This window comes from Calliphora vicina, chromosome 3 (assembly GCF_958450345.1).
Source record: "Calliphora vicina chromosome 3, idCalVici1.1, whole genome shotgun sequence".
NCBI lineage: Eukaryota > Metazoa > Arthropoda > Insecta > Diptera > Calliphoridae > Calliphora > Calliphora vicina.
Genome location: NC_088782.1, coordinates 82,657,123 through 82,678,632, shown reverse-complemented (window position 1 = coordinate 82,678,632; position 21,510 = coordinate 82,657,123). Strand labels below are relative to the sequence as shown.

The 21,510-nt window shown below is 32.9% G+C and overlaps 1 protein-coding gene across 2 annotated transcripts in view; it reads right to left on the bottom strand.

Annotated features, from left to right (window-relative positions):
- Nucleotides 1-1,334: 1,334 nt before the first annotated feature.
- LOC135954948 (armadillo repeat-containing protein 8-like) overlaps nt 1,335-21,510 on the bottom strand; it is a 450,125-nt gene continuing 429,949 nt past the window's right edge. For both annotated transcript variants that reach the window (XM_065505202.1, XM_065505203.1), the window contains one exon: nt 1,335-1,618. In XM_065505202.1, the coding sequence (XP_065361274.1) occupies nt 1,376-1,618 (243 nt within the window). In that variant the 3' untranslated portion in view covers nt 1,335-1,375. The remainder of the gene's footprint in view (nt 1,619-21,510) is intronic.

Sequence of the window (21,510 nt, the reverse complement as noted above, 5' to 3'; positions counted from 1 at the left end):
ATCGAAATTTTTTGGAAATAAATATGGCGTAGCCAAGGAGCATTCGAGTTTAAGTTATTAAAATGGGTCATACAAATGCTGAAGGGTCGTCGATATGGGGGCTCAAAGTAGGGTACCTTCGGCATGTAATATTTTTAAACACCTGCCATTTTTTTGTTTCTCATCCGATTTCAAAGAATTTTATATTTTTGGAAAGCGCTCTGCGGCTGGGTCTTGAAAAACATGCTTGCGTGTGCTATTAATCTCTTATAATTTCCCAGTTATAGGCATTTCAAAATTGAAATTTTAAAATTTGGCCATACCTTTGCCTGCTCTTTTAAAAATATAGGGCGTAATTTTGTACCGAGGTCAATTTCCATTATGGATCCAAAAATAAACGATTTTCAATTTAAATATTAAAAAACTAGTAGATTTTTGCGGGTTTTTGGGCGAAAAGGTGACTTAACTCTTTTTTTATTAAAAAAAAAACTTTCTTTCAGAACATATAACAATTTTATGTTTTTCTCTAAGGTATCTTCACGGAGAACATTTTTGTATAAAAAACATGTAAAATTTTTCAAATATGTGGTTCTACGCCCTTCGGAATTTGACCTATTTTTTATCAAAAATTCAACTTTGGGCCACATGTTCTAAAATCCCAAAGCTGGGATCAGAAAACAAAAAGCAGCTTTGGAAACCTTGATGTGTTCCCAATTTATCGCCAAAGTATTTTCCCAGCCCCAAACCAAATGTGGACCCTATAGGCAAAATTGTAAAATTTGATCCACATTTATTCCGAGCCATATTGTTTTGTTTAGATAAGTTAATTTTTGGTCTTACAAAAAAATTTCAAGTCAATATCTCAATTAGATTCAAAAATATGTCACTTTAAAATTAAGTCTATCAAAAATATTGCACTTTTTCATACTAATTTTTTTTTTATATATTTTCTTAATATTTTATTCAACACATTGGTTCTGACTCAGTCACATTAAGAAAATTTATAAAAATTTTCCTAGGCTTTCCAAAAATATAAAAATTTTTGAAATCGGATAGGAAACAAAAAAATTGCACGTGTTTAAAAATTTTACATGTCGAAGGTAGCCTACTTTGAGCCCCCATAGCGCCGCCCCATCTTAAACTCGAATATTCTTGGCTACGCCCACGTCAAATTTTATCCCGATCGGACCAGCCGTTTAGAAATGCCAGATTTATTTCCAAAAAAAATTTGATTCTGCCCCACTGTGCATTGGTAGGCCGACCGCTAGCCAAGATATGAAAACGTATTTATAAAAGAGTTACTACCAAACAATTTCCATAAACAAGAAATAAATTAAATAAATATTTCACAATAATTTGTGTATGAGGTAATATAATAAACATATATTTATTAAAACTAGTTAAAAATTTCAGGGTACATTTTATTACATTTAATAACAATCTCTTTTAAAATTCTACAAACGTAATCACTCTGCGGTTGTTTACTAGAGAATGATTTATACAGCTCATCTAAACGTTTAAAAATATTTATTTTGTAACAATTATCCACATATATATTTTTAAACCAACCGTCGCTATATTGTATTATATTATTAACAACATATAAAGCAGCATTTTGAAGTTTATTGTCGGAGTTGAACTGAAAAAGTAGATATAAATAAAATGAAATTAGATATATGAAAATATAATATTAAATAACATGTATGTATATTCGGAATATAACTATTGTACTGATGCTTAAAATTATACGTTTTCTATATCCTAGATCAAGATAGGTTGCATGGGTCGCACACAATTAGAGATTTTGTCACAACTGGGTGTTTTCGACTTGACTGTTTGTGCGCAGCGAACTACGACGTTAATATTCAGAGAAAAGTTAATTAGGTCCAATTTTTTTTACTTATTTTTGAATATGAATTATATTTAAGTTCTATTTAAATACGAAAATGAGTTTCTCAGTGCTTTTTAAATGATTTTTTTACGGCATCTAACAAAATCTATACTCCCGATGAGGGGAAATTGGGGCTTTTTTGTGCATTTTCCTATCAATCATTTTATTGTTTTAGAACCTTTTTTTGTTGGTTGAACAGCTGAAAAAAAAACTATCGATAATTTTTTGATATTTAGTAGTGCTACCATACTTTTTTTATCTTATTTAAATAAGTAAAATTATATAGCTCTGAAAAACTCAAACCGTATTTAAATACCACTTAAATTTAAATAAAAATTAACTAAATACGAAGTCAAAAACTGGACATTAATGTACAAAATAGTTTTATCCAATTTACTTCTGCCCGAAATCTAGTTTAAATTAGATTTCATCACAACCAAGTTTGTTTTACTAGATTTTAATTAGTTTTAAAAAAATCGATCAATTTCATAATACAATACTGTATTTTTTCAGTGTCTTCGTAAAATGCCCCTATGAGTTAAGTAAACATTACTTTGTGTATAAACTAAAATTGTTTAATTGAAGAAGAATTGTCAATTTGACTAATATCATTTTGTTAATTAACGGAGTGTTAAATTTATAAAATACCTGCTTTTAATTATTTTGCAATTATATCAGTGATGTTCAAAAATAAAAATGAAGATGTATTGGTGAGAGAGCTACCCAGCAAACATAATGTCAAACACTTAAAATAAGAACAAAATAAAGAATGTTTAGATTTAGAATTTTTGCCAGATATAACCAATTTATTAAATGAATGTAATTTAAATTTTAAGGAAATAAAAGAATATACATTATACGTCCGAAATTCTCTCAATTTTTTTTATTTATTTCTGACTTTGTTGTTTTGTGTTCAATAGTAATTGAAACGCGTGTGTTTGCTATGCTTCGTCCAAAAACCAACCAACAACAAAGCTTAATGAATTTCTTAAAAAAATTAGACATTTGTTATGCTCTTTAAAGAGAATAAGAATATGTGTGTTGTTACTCAGCGCGAAAGCACAATGAAATGAACATCATTGAATTATATTGGCCCATAATCATAGTCAAACACTAAAGTCGGTTCTTTTTAAAAACAACTTTAAATTAACAACCCGCTTTATATTTCCCAACTATAGTCAAAATTAAAGTATGTTTTAAATTGAACCGACTTTAACTGGGTGCCACCTCAAATGTAGAAAATGTTTTCATAATCGACTGTGATTATTAATCGACTGTGATAGAGATTGGACGTGTTCTATTTTTTACTCCGATTTAATTCGTTATCCTAATGTTTTTATCGGGAAATAAATATAAATTACACCTGTTTTTTATTAACGCGAAAGGACGCTTATATTTTAATAATATTAAATAAAAAAAAATCAAAACATAAACTAAAAGACAAATAAGTAAAGAAAATTCTTTATTTCTTTTATGAACCTTTTTTGTACATTAACATTAAATAAAGATCAAGAGTGTTAACTAATTTATTTCCAACTACTCTTTAATGAGTCTCTTTAACGAAAACAGTGAGCGATGGTTAAGTGTAAACGGCAGAAATGCATACGTTACAGTTAAAGCAGATGGAAAAAAAATAAACAAAACAAACAGAATAATAGATGACAGCTTGTTTTTAACCGCCAAGCCTGTTAACCGTGCTCGTTCTTGTTCCCCCGCATTGTCAACAACTAATGATTGTCACACAAAAGAAAACCCAACTGCTGTTAATCTGGAGTTACCAAAAAATACAAATACTTTATTTACGCCTGAAAGTATGCTAGCAATATCAGCTTCAGAAACGAAATCCACCACACCGACTACAATTAAAATTAACCCATTAAGCGGCGCAATACCCAAGATTAGTCAACCATTAAATAAAGATAGTAAATCCCAAATACAGGTTGGAATGGACCGGTATGTTACAGTACTAAAAAGGGCACGAAGTCCCAAGTCTTCGAAAGCGGCACCCTTGGCTAAATTATATAAGGATAGTGAACCTAATAGACTCAATAATGAAAATCGTTTTTCTATACTGGAATGTGAAACAGATGAACCAGTAAATAAAATTACCTCTATAAAACCATAATCGTGAAAACGATTATAGAAAGGTTGTAACAGATTTTGAAACTCAAAAGAAAAGTTTTTACACTTATCAGCTGAAAGGAAGCAAGGGTCTACAAGTTGTAATAAAGGGTACAAGTTGTAATAAAGGGTAACATTAGAAATCGCGAAAAAAAACACCAACCACTCTTCCGTGTTGAACTTGAACCCGGTGACATAAGCCTGAAAAAAAATGAAACACATCCCATATATAACCTGAAGTACTTATTGCATCGTAAAATTACGGTAGAAGAACCACATAAACGATTTGGCCCCGTCCAATGTATGAATTGCCAAGAATATGGACACACCAAGGCATATTGCAAATTGCCACCCGTATGTGTTATTTGTGGAGAGTTGCATAACACATCCCAATGTAACAAATCCAAGGATGATCCTAAAATGAAAAAATGCAGCAATTGCGGAGGTAACCACACAGCGAACTACAGGGGCTGTCCTGTCTACTCAATTGTTAAAAAATCACAAAGCCTTAAACCGAAGATTTTCCCCGCTCAGCCATTAAATAACATCAATTTTAACTACCCCCCGTTGCAACAGACATATGACAACAAAGAAACATATGCAAATATACTAAGAAACAACCAAACTCAAACGCAAGTCCGTCAACCACAAAACCAAAATATGAACCCAGAGGTAAGAGAGCAAACGCAAATTTTCAATTTTACAAGACTAGAATCTACAATAGAAACTCTTGTGCAATCGGTAAATAACTTTACAAACTCAATGAGTAACATGATGCAAGAAATGCTTAAGATGCAATCAATGTTATTGCAGGCTGTGCTAAACAGACCATGAACTGCCTAAGAATATGTTTTTGGAAGCAAACGTCATTCGCCAACATAAAAACGAACTCGAGTATTTTCTAAAAAGTCATGAAGTTGATATAATGTTAGTTTCGGAATCCCATTTGACGTCTAGAAGTTTATTTAAGATAAATGGATATGTTTTTTATGGCACAAATGATCCAAGAGATAGAGCATGTGGAGGCTCTGGAATTTTAATTAAACCCCGTATCAAACACCATTCAATGTGTGATATTTGTGAAGATTATCTTCAAGCTACGACAATCTGTTTGGATGATTGCTACAGAAACCTATTAATTTCGTCGATATATTCACCTCCAAGGTTTTCGATTACTGAAAACAAATATGAACATTTTTACGAATCACTAGGACCCCGATTCCTGGCAGCTGGCGATTATAATGCTAAGCATACTCACTGGGGATCAAGACTTGTAACCCCGAAAGGTCGCGCTTTGTTTAATACAATTTCTAAATTGAATTTGAATGTGCTGTCGAGCGGAGAACCAACATACTGGCCTACTGACCCAAGCAAAATACCCGATGTCATTGATTTTGCAGTTACAAAAAATTTACCAATGGAACTAATGCAGGTTAAATCTTCATTAGAATTATACTCGGATCACTCACCTTCGTTACTCTATTGAACCCCCTAGAAATAGTATCCCCGAATGGTCACTCTGCAATATCAAGCACGAAAATAAATTGGTTGAAATATAGAAAATATATTAGCACACACAGTACAGAAAATATATCTCTAAGAACACCAGAAGATATCGATATCTCACTCAAAAATTTTGAACAAAACTTAAAACTTGCTGTTGAACACGCCACTCAAATAACCCAACAAATAAGATACAATAGACTCTATTCTGCAGACATTGAAAAGTTATTAGCTGAAAAAAGAAGAGTTCGTCGAGAGTGGTAACTCTATAGATCCCCTCAACTTAAAACGGAGCTTAGAAAATGTCGCAAACGCCTCAGTATGCTTCTTCACAAACGCAAAACTGAATCGATTAATAAATATCTGGAGAACTTAGATGCCACCCAGTACTCAAACTACTCTCTATGGCGAGCTACAAAAAAATTAAAAAGACCTGTTATGAGCAGACCCCCTCTACGTAATTCTAGTGGAGGCTGGACGAGAAACGATACTGAAAAAGGAAACCTGTTTGTTAGTCATCTAAAGAATGTATTTTCCCCAAACGAGTCAAACGACATAATAGAGTTACCACCTACATTACCCCATATTACTGCAGCTGAACCACTTCGTTTTGAGATTTCAGAGATTGATAAGGCTATTGTTGATTTAAACTCCAAAAAATCACCTGGTATTGATAAAATCAGTAACAAGATGCTCCTCGAGCCACCCCAAATTGCATTAAGAATAATCCTATTTATTTTTAATGCTATATTACGCCTTAAATATTATCCACCAGAATGGAAGGTTTCTTTAGTTACAATGATACCTAAGCCGGGAAAAGATCACAGTAAAGTAGAATCATATAGACCCATTAGCCTAATATCAAATATATCAAAGCTATTCGAAAAACTGTTAATGCACAAGTTAAAGCCGATAGTGAATCATTTTGATTGTATACCAACTCATCAATTCGGATTTCGAGAAAAACATAACACCATAGAACAAACTCACAGGTTGGTAGAAATCATATCCAAGACATTTGAAGAAAAAAAATATTGTTCTGCACTCTTCATCGACGTTTCGCAAGCCTTCGACAAAGTATGGCATGAAGGATTATCGATAAAAATAAAACAATATTTACCAGTGAACACACACAAGCTTCTAGAAAGTTATTTAAGTCATCGAAAGTTCGTTCTTAAAGAGGGAGACTTCATAAGTTCACCACAGCCTATTGAAGCAGGCGTACCCCAAGGTAGTATACTGGGTCCCTTCCTATATTTGCTATATACTTGTGATATGCCTACAAACAGTCGAACCCACATATCTACTTTTGCTGATGACACAGCTATACTAGCCATTCATGAAAACCCCCAAGAAGCATCTGTACTGTTACAAGACCATATACTTGACATAGAAAGGTGGTTAAAACAATATAGAATAAAAGTAAACGAGCAAAAATGTATACATCTTACATTCACATTGCGTAGAGAATCGTGCCCTCCAATCCTAATAAATACTCATATAATACCTCAACAAACTGAAGTTAAATATCTAGGTCTGCATCTAGACCGACGTCTTACCTGGAAAAAGCATATAGATACGAAATTGACTCAAATGAAGTTAAAATTACTACAAATTTACTGGCTAATTGGTAAAAACTCGAGATTGAGTTTAGATTGCAAACTTTTGCTGTACAGCTCAATAATAAAACCCATATGGTGCTATGGAATTCAATTATGGGGCACGGCCTCAGCTTCTAATATTGAAAAAATTCAAAGATTCCAAAATAAAATATTACGAATGATAACAGCAGCGCCTTGGTATGTGAGAAATATTAACATTCATAAGGACCTAGGTGTCTCCCTGGTGAAAAATGAAATAAAAAAACAAGCGGAGTCATATTTTAAAAAGTTAGAAGTTCACCCAAACCCACTTGCACGAACATTAATGGGAAGTAATGGCTACATCCGACTAAGAAGAAGGAATCCAACAGACCTGCGCTAATGATAGGATCTATAAATTAAACAAAATTGCAAAATCTCTGCCAAATTCTTGTAACTTATTTTTTTTTACTTTTTGCAGAACTGTTTTACATGGCGAAGAACAGCTGATGCTGTTGTTAAATGAGTTAATAACAGCTTTAGCTTGTTTTATATTTACAGTCGACTTTAACGTCAAAAATATACTTTAACTTGTCTATGGTAGACCTAAAGTCCACTCTTAAGTAAAGACGACTTTATTTCTATTAAAATATACTTTATTTCTGACTATGATATTAATAAAAACCTGCTTTTTATTAATTTGCAACCAAAAGTAACCGGGACATCTAAAGAAAGAAAGTAGTTTGTTGTGGAGAAGTGGAAAAGATAAGATTAATATCATAATTACGATATTTTGGTACTAATTTTATTGATAACTGTTCAATAATTGCAAAATCTCTACCAATATCTTGTAACTTAAACATTTTTTACTTTGTGACGAACTTTTTTACTCGGCGAGGAACAGCTGATGCTGTTGTTAAACGAGTTAAAAGCAACTTCGCCTAGTTTTATATTTAGAGTCGACTTCAGCGTTAGAAGTATACTTTAACTTGTCTATGATAGTCCTAAAGTCCACTCTTAAGTAAAGTCGAGTTTAATTTTCTTAAAATGTACTTTATTTTTGACTATGATTATGGGCCATTATGTTTAAAATTGAACCGACTTTAACTGGGTGCCACCTCAAATGTAGAAAATGTTTTCATACTATATAAATAAATAAAAAATAAGATTAATATCATATTTACGATATTTTGGTTCTAATTTTATTGATAACTGTTAGAGTGTCCAAAAAACCGGTTTCCGGTTTAACCGAAAAAGTGTGTTTTTGAAAAAACCTGTTTCGATTATTGTCTTTTAAAATATTTGTCTTGAAAAAAACCGGTAACCCGTTTTTAATAAATTTTTATTTAATGGAAATATACCATTTTTGAATTCTTTATGTAATTATTTTATATCTTAAATGCTACAATTTTCTATAAAATAAATCAATATTTTTAAAAATGGTATCAAAGTTTTTCATAAATATGTTTTAATGAGCTTTAGAAAATATATTTCATTAAAACCGGTTAACCGTCTTACAAAAACCGGTTTGTCAAAAAACCGAAAAGTTAAAAAAACCAAAACCGGTGAAGTTTACAAAGATGAAAAAACTGGTTGTCCGGTTTTCGGTTTTGGATACTCTAATAACTGTTGAATGATTTGCCAATATCTTGTAAATTAAACATTTTTACTTTTTTCCGAGTCGACTTCAACGTCAGAAATATACTTTAACTTGTCTATGATAGACCTAGAGTCCACTCTTAAGTAAAGTCGAGTTTAATTCTCTTAAAGTATACTTTACTTTTGACTATGATTATGAGACTATATGTATGGTCACTAGGCTTGCCAGATCAAAATCGGTAAAAAGCTTGACGTTCAGAAAAAAGGTTGACTTTTCTTGACGTTAAAGAAAAAAACTTGATTTTAATTGACAATTTAAAATTCAGTTAAATTAACGAAAGAAAAATTATATACTTTTTTCATTTGTGTTGCGGCAGCAACTCAAAACTTTTGTAACGTTTGCTTAACAAACGATTGTAATTTAGAACGGTAATAAAACAATGTTTTTAAAATCGAAAGCATCAATATATGATGCCAAAAATAGCGTGTTTTATTATTGTGTTCTTTTTCTCGTTCTTAAGAACTAATACAAAAAATAAAAATGGAGATCGCTGCATTAGTGCAGCCAAGCGATCACCGCTATAAATTATTTGTAACGATTAATTACAGGGTAAACAATAAAATGATAAAATAATAGAATTCAACTCTGTTATTATAACTATGATTAAATAATAGTTTTAAAATTCAAAATATAAAATGACGTTAAATAAATTCATAACATCCCGGCCCCCGTGTGTCGATCAGGGAGACTCACCACCAACGTCAAGTACTGCCAATTTCGATGCCGGTCGTCTTAGTTTGCCATTTGTTGTCCTTACTACCGCCGAACGAACCTGCCCATCTGCTGCCGGGAACACCTCTTCAATTATACCTCGTTTCCACTGCCCACGCGTTTCATTGTCATCACATATTATGACGATATCGCCAATCTGGATAGGCTTAACTGGTTGGTGCCACTTTGTACGGCGGGTCAACTCCGGGAGATACTCTTGTATCCATCTCTTCCAAAATGTTTGTTTTAACTGCTGTAATATTTGCCATTGCTTCCTTAGACAAATTTTCTCAGGTACAGCAGGTGTTTGCAATATATTTGGACATCCAATCAAAAAATGGTTGGGTGTTAAAGGTTCAGATTCAGAATTCTCGATTGGAAGATGCGTCAATGGCCTCGAATTTATTAAATTCTCTGCCTCTATTAGTAGGCTGCAAAAGGTCTCAACTTGGGGAGCCTTTTCATTTAATGTGAAAGCTAACACATTTTTAACTGAACGCACCATTCTTTCCCATGCACCGCCTGCCGATGGATTTGCTGGGGTGTTAAACAACCATTCTATACCACGCTGTGCGCACTCATCCATCAATTTTGGCGCATCGAAAACAAATCTCTCTTTGCTTGCCCCCACAAAATTAGTGCCCCTGTCGCTTCTTATTCGTACAGGTAACCCTCTTCTGTTAATGAAGTTTCGTATACACAAAATGGCTGCATCCGTCGACAAATCCTTTGCAATCTCAAGGTGAATTGCTCTTGTTGTTAGACAGGTAAAGATAGACACCCATCTCTTTTCACGTCGCCGGCCTATAGAAACAAAAAATGGGCCAATGTAGTCTACGCCAGTATAAGAGAATGCTCTCACATAGGGGGTAAGCCTATCTTCAGGATGTTGTCCCATCAAGGGTGGTTTTGGAACAGCATACATATTTTTACAAATTTGGCAATTCCTTTTCGCGGACCTTACTAATTGCCGCAGACACGGTATCCAAAACTTTACCCTAATTGCGGCACAGATCGATTCCTGGTTTTGGTGTCTGAAATTTTCGTGATATTGCTTAACAATGAGCATTGTTAGAATGTGCTTCTTAGGCAATATAATGGGTTCCTTTGTACTACGAACAATGCAAGTGGCGTTATAGATACGGCCAGATAAGCGTATTAAGCCATCTTTGCTTAGAAACGGAGTAAGTTTGAAAATCGAGCTAGACTTAGACACAGGTTTATTCATCCTTAACTGATTATACTCCTCATAAAAAATGTCCCGCTGAACAATTTTACACAAATACTCCGTTGTGTCTTCAATTTCCTTAACACTCAATTGTGGGCCCAACTTCGCTACTACCTCCCTTCGAACTGCGCCATAAGATTTAAAAATTTTTACTGCTCGTCGAAACCAACACATAACCCTGACCAATCTACTGAAGCTTGAATATCTCTCGAATGGAATAATTGAATCATCATTTATGGTAAAAACAAATTTTGATATTTTCTCTGCTTGACACTCGTGTTCATCAATATCACCTGGGAGCTTCGGCCAACTTTTCTTATCATTGTTTAAAAATCCCGGACCATTTAACCAACAGCACGTTGAATATGCCTTTGAAAAATTCTGTGGCCGTGTTGCTTCGTCCGCGGGATTTAGTGCACCGGGCGACCATCGCCATTGTTCCACCTCAGATGACTCCAATATTTCTGCAATACGGTGGGCAACAAACTGCTTATAGGTTCTACAGTCAGATTGAATCCATTTTATAACCGTTTTTGAGTCTGACCAAAATGTTATGTCCCTTGGCTTTATGTCATGACATGATATTATTGACTCTTTCAATCTTACGCCAAGCACTGCCGCCTGCAGCTCGAGACGCGGAATGGAGAGTGGCTTTAATGGCGCGCATCTAGACTTGCCGGCAATAAAAACTATGTTGACATCATTATTGTAATATATCCTCCAATAGGCCACAGCCGCAAAGGCCACTTCACTTGCATCTGCAAAAATGTGTAGTTCAACTACTGCTTCAGAACTAAAAAAGTTTCGTCCATAACATCTGGGTACTTTTACTTCCTTTATATCATATAAACTCCTGTACCATACGTACCATTTCGTATAAATCTCATCTGGAATCGGCGAATCCCAACCAATTTTGAACCTCCACAGCTCCTGTAGTAGAATTTTAGATTTAATAATTACGTTTGCCAAAAAACCGAAAGGGTCAAAAATTGACATTGTCAGGCTCAGCACCTCACTCTTCGTTGGTTTTCGATCTCCGTTCAAAACGGCTTCTGGAACTTTTGTAAACTTCAGAACAAAGCAGAAACTATCATCCGACTGCCTCCAACGCATTCCCAAAATTTTCTCCGCAGTAGTTTCGTTTTCGCATAGCTTAGCTAAGACTAGATCATCATTTACGAATTCGCCGCCATTTATTGCAGCCAAAACTTTTCTTGAATTTGACACGAAGCCTCTTAGTTCGAAACCAGCTTGACGATGAATTTTAACTACGTCGTTTGTGACGCTGATGGCCTCGTTTACATCGTCGAAACTGTGGACATAATCATCGACGTAGTGATTATCAACAATCGCCCTATAGGCCTTAGGGTTGATAACCTTGTACATTTCGGCATTAAGATTCTTGACATATTGGGCCGAGCATGGAGAGCTGACAGACCCAAATATCATAACTTGCATAACGTATTCATCAGGTGGTCTATTAGACTGGCCATCTCGCCATAAAAACCGCTGAGCCATCTGATCTTCCTCCCGAATTCTTATTTGGTGGAACATTTCCCTTATATCGGCACAAACTCCTATTTTCCCTTGGCGGAATCGAAACAATATTGACAATAGTGACTTGGGTTGGTATTTATCAGGACCTTTCATCAACCTTGAATTGAAAGATTCGCCATCTACAAATGCGGCAGCATCGAAAACGAGACGTCTTTTATTGTCTTTATTTGCATTTGTAACAACAAAATGTGGTAAATACCAAGTACGGCTATTTTTAACTGCAACTTCTTCCAGAGTTAACTTCCTGGCATATGATTTGGCTACGTAATCATTTATCTTAGCTATGTACCATTCAGCAAAACGTTCGTCCTTGTTCATTTTGGCTTCCATATTATTTAGACGTTTCAACGCCATCGGATAACTTTCCTTGGTTTCAAAACTATCACGTTTCCATAGAAGGCCAGTTTCGAATTGGGACACTTTCCTTATTGTAGTACTAAGAAGTATTTCTTCAGCTCGTCTGTCATCTTTTGATACCACTGGTTCCAAAAATTTAATTCCCATATTCTCCAATGTAAAAAAATCTAAAACTTCCTTATGAATATTATTTAAAATATCCACATCGATTTTACACACTGTGGATTCAGTCGAGTCCTCATTTGATCCAAATATTATATTACCCAAACTCGTTTGGTGTAAGGCAAAACATCCATCTAAATTCAAGACTTTAGATGGGCGAACGAGATTTATGTGGGGTAGACCTATTAATAATTTTGGCCGAACATCATCATAATCTTCAATAACAATTTCGTTCAAAATGGGAAATTTTCTTTTAAATGTGTCAAACCGGAAATTTTGCGGAGGCAAATTTAAATTCCTTGTTGTAAACACATTCTTCATTTGGAAACTAGAATTATTTGTTCTAAAGCCACTGATCTCAAGATTCACCTTTCTCGACATTTCGTTACTCGTTTTTCCTCCTATCCAACCGAGGCATAAGTTATGTGGCATCCCTTGTAATCCAATTTTATTTGCAACTTCATCTTCTAAAAGAGTTATTTTGGAACCTTCGTCTATGAAAGCCACAACTTGTATCGTACCTTTAGGTCCTGTCAATTCAACTGGCAAATATTTAAATAATGTTTCCTTATCTAAAGAGTCATCAACAATTGTATTTACAGAGCTGTTAATATCTTCCCCGTTTTTATTAGTGTTGTTACCTGCACGTTCAACTGTGTTTACTTTATTATCACTTAATTTTACATCTTCGTGTAACAATCTATTGTGATGTTTTGTACATTTAAACAAACCACACTGACGTCTGTTTTTGCATTTCAACGAACTGTGGCCGGGGCGAAAACAACCAAAACAAAGATGATTATTTTTTACAAATTGCCATCTTTCATTTGTTGCGATTCCCCTAAATTTGTCACAATGATACAACTGATGATTTTGATGGCACATAGGACAATTGCTAAGTCGATTATCTTCAGCTACGATCGTAAATGACGGATTCATTTTCTCCTTTTTATTGTACATCACCTCATTTTTACTGGTGTCAGCTTCAAACGAAAGGGAAATATATGTAGCAGCTTCTTGCAACCATAAACTAAAATCATGTACACTGGGATACGGCCCAAGGTGATTTACCGAGTGTTTTGTCCATTCCTCTCGTTTCTGAAGCGGCAGCTTATTTATCAACTCGTCAAGCAGTGTAGGATTACAAAAGTGAGCTGTTGCATTTGCATTTATTAAAAATACGGACAAATTTGACACCATGGTACTAAAATTCACTATATCATACATTTTCCTTTCAGATATTGAGGGAAAAGCACGCACCTTAGCAATCTGGCTGCGTATTAATACCTGAGGACGACCATAGTGAAACTCGAGTGTACTGATCACCTGATTTACGGTATCAGGGTGAATCAAAAATGACTCTACTTTGGCTTTGGCATCACCTTTTAAAGATTTTTGTAAACGAATTAAATTTTCCAAATTAGAGTAATTATAATTTGTTGTAGTTTCCTTATATGCAACTATGAACATAGGCCACTGTTCGGGTAGGCCAGAAAAATGGGGTAAGTCGTGGAGCTTACGAAGTTGGCGATATTCGTTCGCAGATGTGGGCAAGTTTGTCGTTGTTGCTGGTGTTGTTCGCGTCTGTGCTGGTGTATACATTTGCGTTAAACGTTGTTGTAAATAGTCTACTGAAGTCGGCAAAAAAGGTACAGTGGTTGTTGTTGGCACATATGCTTGTGGGACAGTATAGGGCAAAGATGTTGATGTTGGGACATATGTTTGTGTGGCAGAATAGGGCATAGAGTTTGGCATAAATGGTTGTGCTGCAGAATAAGGCACAGAAGTTGGCACGAATTGTTGTGCGGCAGAATAAGGCATAGAGGTTGGCACAAATAGCTGAGGGGCAGAATATGGCAAAGAGGGTGTTGTAGGCGCAAACGAACGTGCGGCAGTAAAGGGCTGGGGCAAATTATATTGAAATGGCATTGAGTACTCACATACATTTACTTTTTGTTGTTGCGTCGGCGCCGTCGATGCTGGCACAGTGATTGTATTTGACGTTGATGTACTTGGCAAGACATCGGCTAAAGTTGTCAAAACGGGCATTTGAGTATCTGTAGTCATCACGGCTGATGAGTTTGAAGGATGGGATACGTCCAAGAATTGTCTCAAGGAGTTCTTCAGTGCTAAAATCTCTTCCTTCAGTTCGGCAACAGATGGTTCATTCATCTCGATCATTGTCTTCTCGTTGTCACTATCGGCCGGCGAAGCCACAGGGCTAATTGCTCCATCTGTAGACATGTTATTTCCAAGCAAGCGTTTACTCCGGAGTAGCATTTACTCAAATCCAGGAACAGAATAATAAAAAATGTTGCGGCAGCAACTCAAAACTTTTGTAACGTTTGCTTAACAAACGATTGTAATTTAGAACGGTAATAAAACAATGTTTTTAAAATCGAAAGCATCAATATATGATGCCAAAAATAGCGTGTTTTATTATTGTGTTCTTTTTCTCGTTCTTAAGAACTAATACAAAAAATAAAAATGGAGATCGCTGCATTAGTGCAGCCAAGCGATTACCGCTATAAATTATTTGTAACGATTAATTACAGGGTAAACAATAAAATGATAAAATAATAGAATTCAACTCTGTTATTATAACTATGATTAAATAATAGTTTTAAAATTCAAAATATAAAATGACGTTAAATAAATTCATAACAATTTGATTTAATTTAAAAAATTTGGTACGTTTTTGAATATTTTAGAGGTTTTGAGGATCATAATATTAATAGGCAAGTCGATTTCTTTAGACCCCTTTTACTCTCACATTATACATTTAATTTGGGCAAGAAATATACCATTTTAAAGGGATTTATTCGCAGAAGTGCAGATTTTATTAAAATCGGTTCAGTTTTTAAGGAGTTATAAGCGTTTAAAGATGCTGCTAACACATGCAAAAACGTGTACATGTGAACCTTAAGCTAAAAAGTAAACAAAACATTGCGGGTTTGTTCAATTTGTTGTTGTAAATAAATAGGAGAAACAATTAAACAGTATTGATTTCGCTCTGTTTTAAGTAAGAGTTGTTATAGAAAACAAAGAAGAAGAATTTAGTAATTTAAATTCGCTTTAATAAATATATTTTGAAGGTGTTTTTTTTATTTTCTATATAATTGTAGGTAAGTAAATAGTTATTTTATAATTGTGACGATTTTCAACGGTTTATCACTGCATGAAGTTTAATCAAAATTGGGACGGGTCGGAAGAAATTGTGAGCCTCCCATACAAAGTAAATAGTTATTTCTAAATATTTTGTGAAATTAGATTCTTCAAACTTAGTCTAAATGGCTCTTTTATAAATTTTCATAGTTTCGCTGAAATTGTTCGGGATTGGAATAGTGGGCGTGGCACACCCTATACAAAGTATATAATTAATTTCGAATATCTGTAGAACTGTATTGTAAAAGTGTTTAAACTTATAGCGAATTAATTTCTTATTACTGTGCGGAGTTTAGCTGAATATAGACTGAATTAGAATAGAGGGCATAGCACCCAAAATGGGAGAGGTCGGAAAATGATGTGAGTCACCTCCCATACAAAGTAATAATTGCAAGGTTCTTCAAACTTTGTCCGCATAGCTCTCTTACCATTTTACACAGATTGGCTGAAAATGGTCGGGATTGCATTAGTGGTTATGGCGCAAAGTAAATAATTAATTTTGAATATCTGGAGAACTATAATTATAAAAGAATTTAAACTCTGTATCAATCAATTTATTACCATTCTAAGGAGGTTAGCTAAAAACGAATTTATTCCTGATCCCTGTTCGAAGTTTAGCTAAGCATGATCGGCTTAGTAGGAATGACCCCTCCCTTATAAAGGAAAGTTAAAGTAAAGCTAGATATTTACATAAAAGGTTTAAAAATGTGTGGGATCAGAGCAGTGGAGTGGTATCTCCAATACAAAATTAGTTAGTTATTTTCGACTATCAAGTGAATTATAGTTGAGAGATTCTCAAATTTTATATGAGGTATTTCCATTCATATTTTTTTAATTTTACTAGGGTAGGGGTAGCGAAGTGCACCGGGTTATGCTAGTATAAATTAAAGTAAATGACATTACTTTATTTGTTGAGTACTTAACTGCAACTGAATTTATTTTTTTATTTCTTTTAACTTTACAATTTGGTTGTGTTATATTTTTGCTTACTATAACTTTTCTTATTGTTACTACATATTTTTCTTAGTAAATAAAGAGTTTAATTCTTAACAATTTTGTATGTTTATTAAACTGATTTTCGATTGCAGACATTTGTCAGCAATTTTATAATTTTAAAGGTAAGTAAAAGTAATTTGATAATTCGTGGAAAAGGTAAGTAAATAAACATTTAATTATTTTAGTGATTTTAAAACTAATTTTTGTTTTCTTAACTCTTCCCCTCTTAAATTCCAACATCCGCGTTGAATGGGTAATGCGTGTAAGTACTTGATGCCTCAAACGGGTTTTCCAGCTTTACGTCGGTCTTAATTTTCAAAGTAGGTTTTATGCCAAATATTAATGCCAAATATTAATACCATAGTTAAAAGTCCGAACAATCCAATGCCAATTTTATGGTTTGTAAAAGAGTTGGGGGTAGTGCACTAAATGTTGAGTGCAATCAACATTTCAGTAGCACTAAAGGTATTTATATACGACAATACTGAGTATTAACACTTTTCAAATTTGAAATATTATTGAAATCATTCGGTATTTCAAGAAATCGTTTCGAAAAAACATTTATTGTTTACACTATAGTATTACAAATATTTTATTTCTTTGTTGAATAATATTTTTCTGCAAACTTTTTTTTATTTTATATTTTCTTGACATTTTTGTTTGCCTTATTTGTATTTGTTAATACATACCCGATACATATGAAAATAAAAAGTTTTTGAATTGTTTTAAACAAATTTTGAATACCGACCGTAAATCAAAAAAATTCATTCGTATTTTTTGAAAATCTAATACAAATTTTCTTTAGACGATGAAATTGTATTATGATACTTGAGTTTTTGACAAATGTTAATACTCAGTATTGCCGTCTATAAATACCTTAAATATTATTTTAAAAAATATATTTTTAACTAATTTTCATCAGCTTTAGTGGTAGTGAAGCTTATATTTTTATCACTAATATTTTATAGTGATATTTTTTTAACTATAAATCAATTGAGTGGTAGTGTAGAAATAAGCACTAAACTCAATAGTTAAAAAATTTAACAATAACTAAAAAAAAGCTTCAATAATTTTCTTTGCACTAATATATTCAAAATTAGTGATTATGAAGTTATTCCAGTTTAAACTAGAATATTAAATATACAGATGTTTGTTGAGCAAGATTCAAAGTGTTTTTCAGCATCCGAAGAAATAATAACACAAAAATACACTGATAATGTAGGATTCTTAGATTTTGGGGAAATTGACAGTAAGTGAAAAAGTTATTGAAGAAATTACTTAGTTTATTAACATCTTCAATATTAGGACCTTCAACCTTTGTGCAGAAAGATGGCATAGAAAGTGAAATACGTGCGTTCCTTTTAAGCTCGGACACTGATATTTGCAGTCTCAACAAATATCCAATAATAAGGCAAATGTTTTTTTTTAAATTTAGCACGCCTTTGGCTTCTTCTGCTCCAGTAGAGCGGTTATTTTCTTTTAGTGGAATGGTGGATTCTCCTCGGAGAAATAAATTAGATGATTCGAATTTCGAAAAGCTTGTTTTATTTAAAGCCAATAATCGCTAATTATTTTCTGTGTAATTGCTTATTTCTCTTTTTATTGTAATTTGTGTATTTATATACCGCTTTTACGTTTTTTCCTTAAATATATTAACTTAAACTATGAATAGAGTAAAACATTTCATTGTTGAAAAAAATAGTACAGGAATATTTTTTTAACTAAAAATTTTAGTGTAGAAAAAATTATTTCATTAGGTTGCAAAAAAAAATATTTTAACTATTTTCAAAATATTATTAGTTAAAAAATTTTAACTACACTATCACTATTATTGAGTGAGGCTTATATTTTTCAACTCATCACTAAACATTAAAAAAATTAGTGAATTATTTTACACTACCACTAACTATAGTGATAGTTAAAAATTAGTGCACTACTATGGTTTGTAACTAGCTTTTTAATCTCGTCAACGTTGTTAATGTGTAGTTCTTTCAGCATTTCCAGTGATAACATTTCTTCATATCTTTCTATAGTATTAGGTGCTTTTACTACAGCCGGTAGAGGTTTCATCATGGTTATTTCCTTATTGAAGTTTGACCTTTCATCTATAGTAATCGTGGTGTTGTGATATTTTACGATATAGGTTCCATGCAATAAGACTTCCTTATTTTGTACAACTATTGACCCATTATAGCCGTTTAAAAGTATTACTCCAGGTGATATTTCGATTACTGATGGTAGATGTTGATAGTTTGTCGTAGGGCATTTGGATGGCATGCCATGTAATAGTTTTGGTACACAATTTGATTTTGTAATTTCTTCTATGTTATGTTTTTTACAAATGGATACATCATTAAATATTTTACAAGGATTTTTAATTTCAAAAATAGAATTTTTATAATTCCTGCTTTTGCCCACTGAATTGAGTAACCAAGATTTGTAAGTTCATTTTTAACTATCTTTAATTTTCTTTCTACGTCCCACAGTGGTATGAGAATAAAAAAATTTCACATGCGCAAAGAGGAAGTGTAGTCGAGTTTAAGTTTTGAATTTGGACCTCATGAGCCCACCAGGAGCGGGACCAGGGGTTCCCAAAGTAGGACACCTCGGGTATGTTCAATTTTTAAAATGTTCCTATTTCTTCGTCTGTGTTCCGATTTTAAAAAAAATACACATATAGAATCTCCTCGTAGAACACTACATAAAACCTCGTCAATTATCTCTTATAGCTTAGGCTATCAATTATCTCTTATAGCTTAGGAGATATTCGCATTTGAAAATTTAATTTTCAACATTTTTACCCACCCTACTCGAGTTTTTTGGTGACCGCGGTTCCAAATATTCCCCGATTTTATCCATTTTTCTTTTATAGAATTAACAATAGATCTATATATCAAATAAAGAAAGAAAGAATTTTTAAACACAATCATGGCTGAGTCCAAAGTTATATTTATTTGAATTTAAAAAAATTAAAAAAGGCGATTTTTCGCAATTTTTTTGGGAAAAAAGTACTTTTATTCTTTTTAAGTTATCTAAAAAATTTGTACTGAATTTGTACTTTTTGAAAAGCTAACTTTACGCCAAATATTTTAAATGTAAAAAACATTTATAATTTTTGATACCGACGGGATCAGGTCCATTCAAAAAATGCCTATTTTTTATGTAAAATTAGGGCAAAAATTCTCAAATCGCATACTCGATATCAAAATACAGTAACCTATTTTAGATGGCCCAATAAGTTCTTAATTATTTTGTAAAGGGTTCCGATAACCCCGCCCCTGGTATGGATATTGTAGCCAAAAAACGAAAAAATCCCATTTTTGGGATTTTTCAAGATTTTTTGGGAATTGCGGGATACTTGATAACAAATTTCAAAATTTGTTTTTATTTTTCCATTTTGAATGGAAAAATCTACATAACTGTGAAATTTTATTAAAAAATATTCATGAATAAAAATTTTATTTCAATTTGAAAAATTTGTATCTATGCAAAATTCAATAAAAAGCATTTTTTGTCATATTTTTCAAAAAAGTATTCCATGAATTTTTTAATTGTCAAAATATATATAATTTTTTGAAAAGTAGACTAAATCCTCTATCCATTGATATATAACATGTCTACCTTATGTTTTTTACGTGTCAAATAAATTAGGGAAAACTAAACATCTCGCTGAGAATTTACCATGAATTTATTGAATTTTGCATAGATACAAATTTTTCAAATTGAAATAAAATTTTTATTTATGAATATTTTTTAATGAAATTTCACAGTTATGTAGATTTTTCTATTTAAAATGCAAAAATGAAAACAAATTTTGAAATTTGTTACCAAGTGTCCCGCAATTCCTAAAAAAATCTTGAAAAATCCCAAAAATGGGATTTTTTCATTTTTTGGCTATAATATCCATACCAGGGGCGGGGTTATCGGAACCCTTTACGAAATAATTAAGAACTTATTGGACCATCTAAAATAGGTTACTATATTTTGATATCGAATATGCGATTTGAGAATTTTTGCCCTAAAGTTGAATTTTACATAAAAAATAGGCATTTTTTGAATGGAGCTGCTCCCGTCGGTATCAAAAATTATAAATGTTTTTTTTCATTTAAAATATTTGGCGTAAAGTTAGCTTTTCAAAAAGTACAAATTCATTATACATCTTGTTAGAAATTTTTTAGATAACTTAAAAAGAATAAAAGTACTTTTTTCCCAAAAAAAATTGCGAAAAATCGCCTTTTTTAATTTTTTTAAATTCAAATGAATATAACTTTGGACTCAGCCATGATTTTTAAACACTTCTTTCTGGAGTAGGGTGGGTAAAAATGTTGAAAATTAAAATATATCTCCTCGAATATCTCCTAAGCTATAAGAGATAATTGATAGGAGGTTTTATGTAGTGCTCGACGTGGAGATTCTATATGTGTAATTTTTTTTAAATCGTAACACAAACGAAGAAATAGGATCATTTTAAAAATTGAACATACCCGAGGTGTCCTACTTTGGGAACCCTTGGTCCCGCTCCTGGTGGGCACATGAGTTCCAAATTCAAAACTTAAACTCGACTACACTTCCTCTTTGCGCATGTGAAATTTCATTCAAA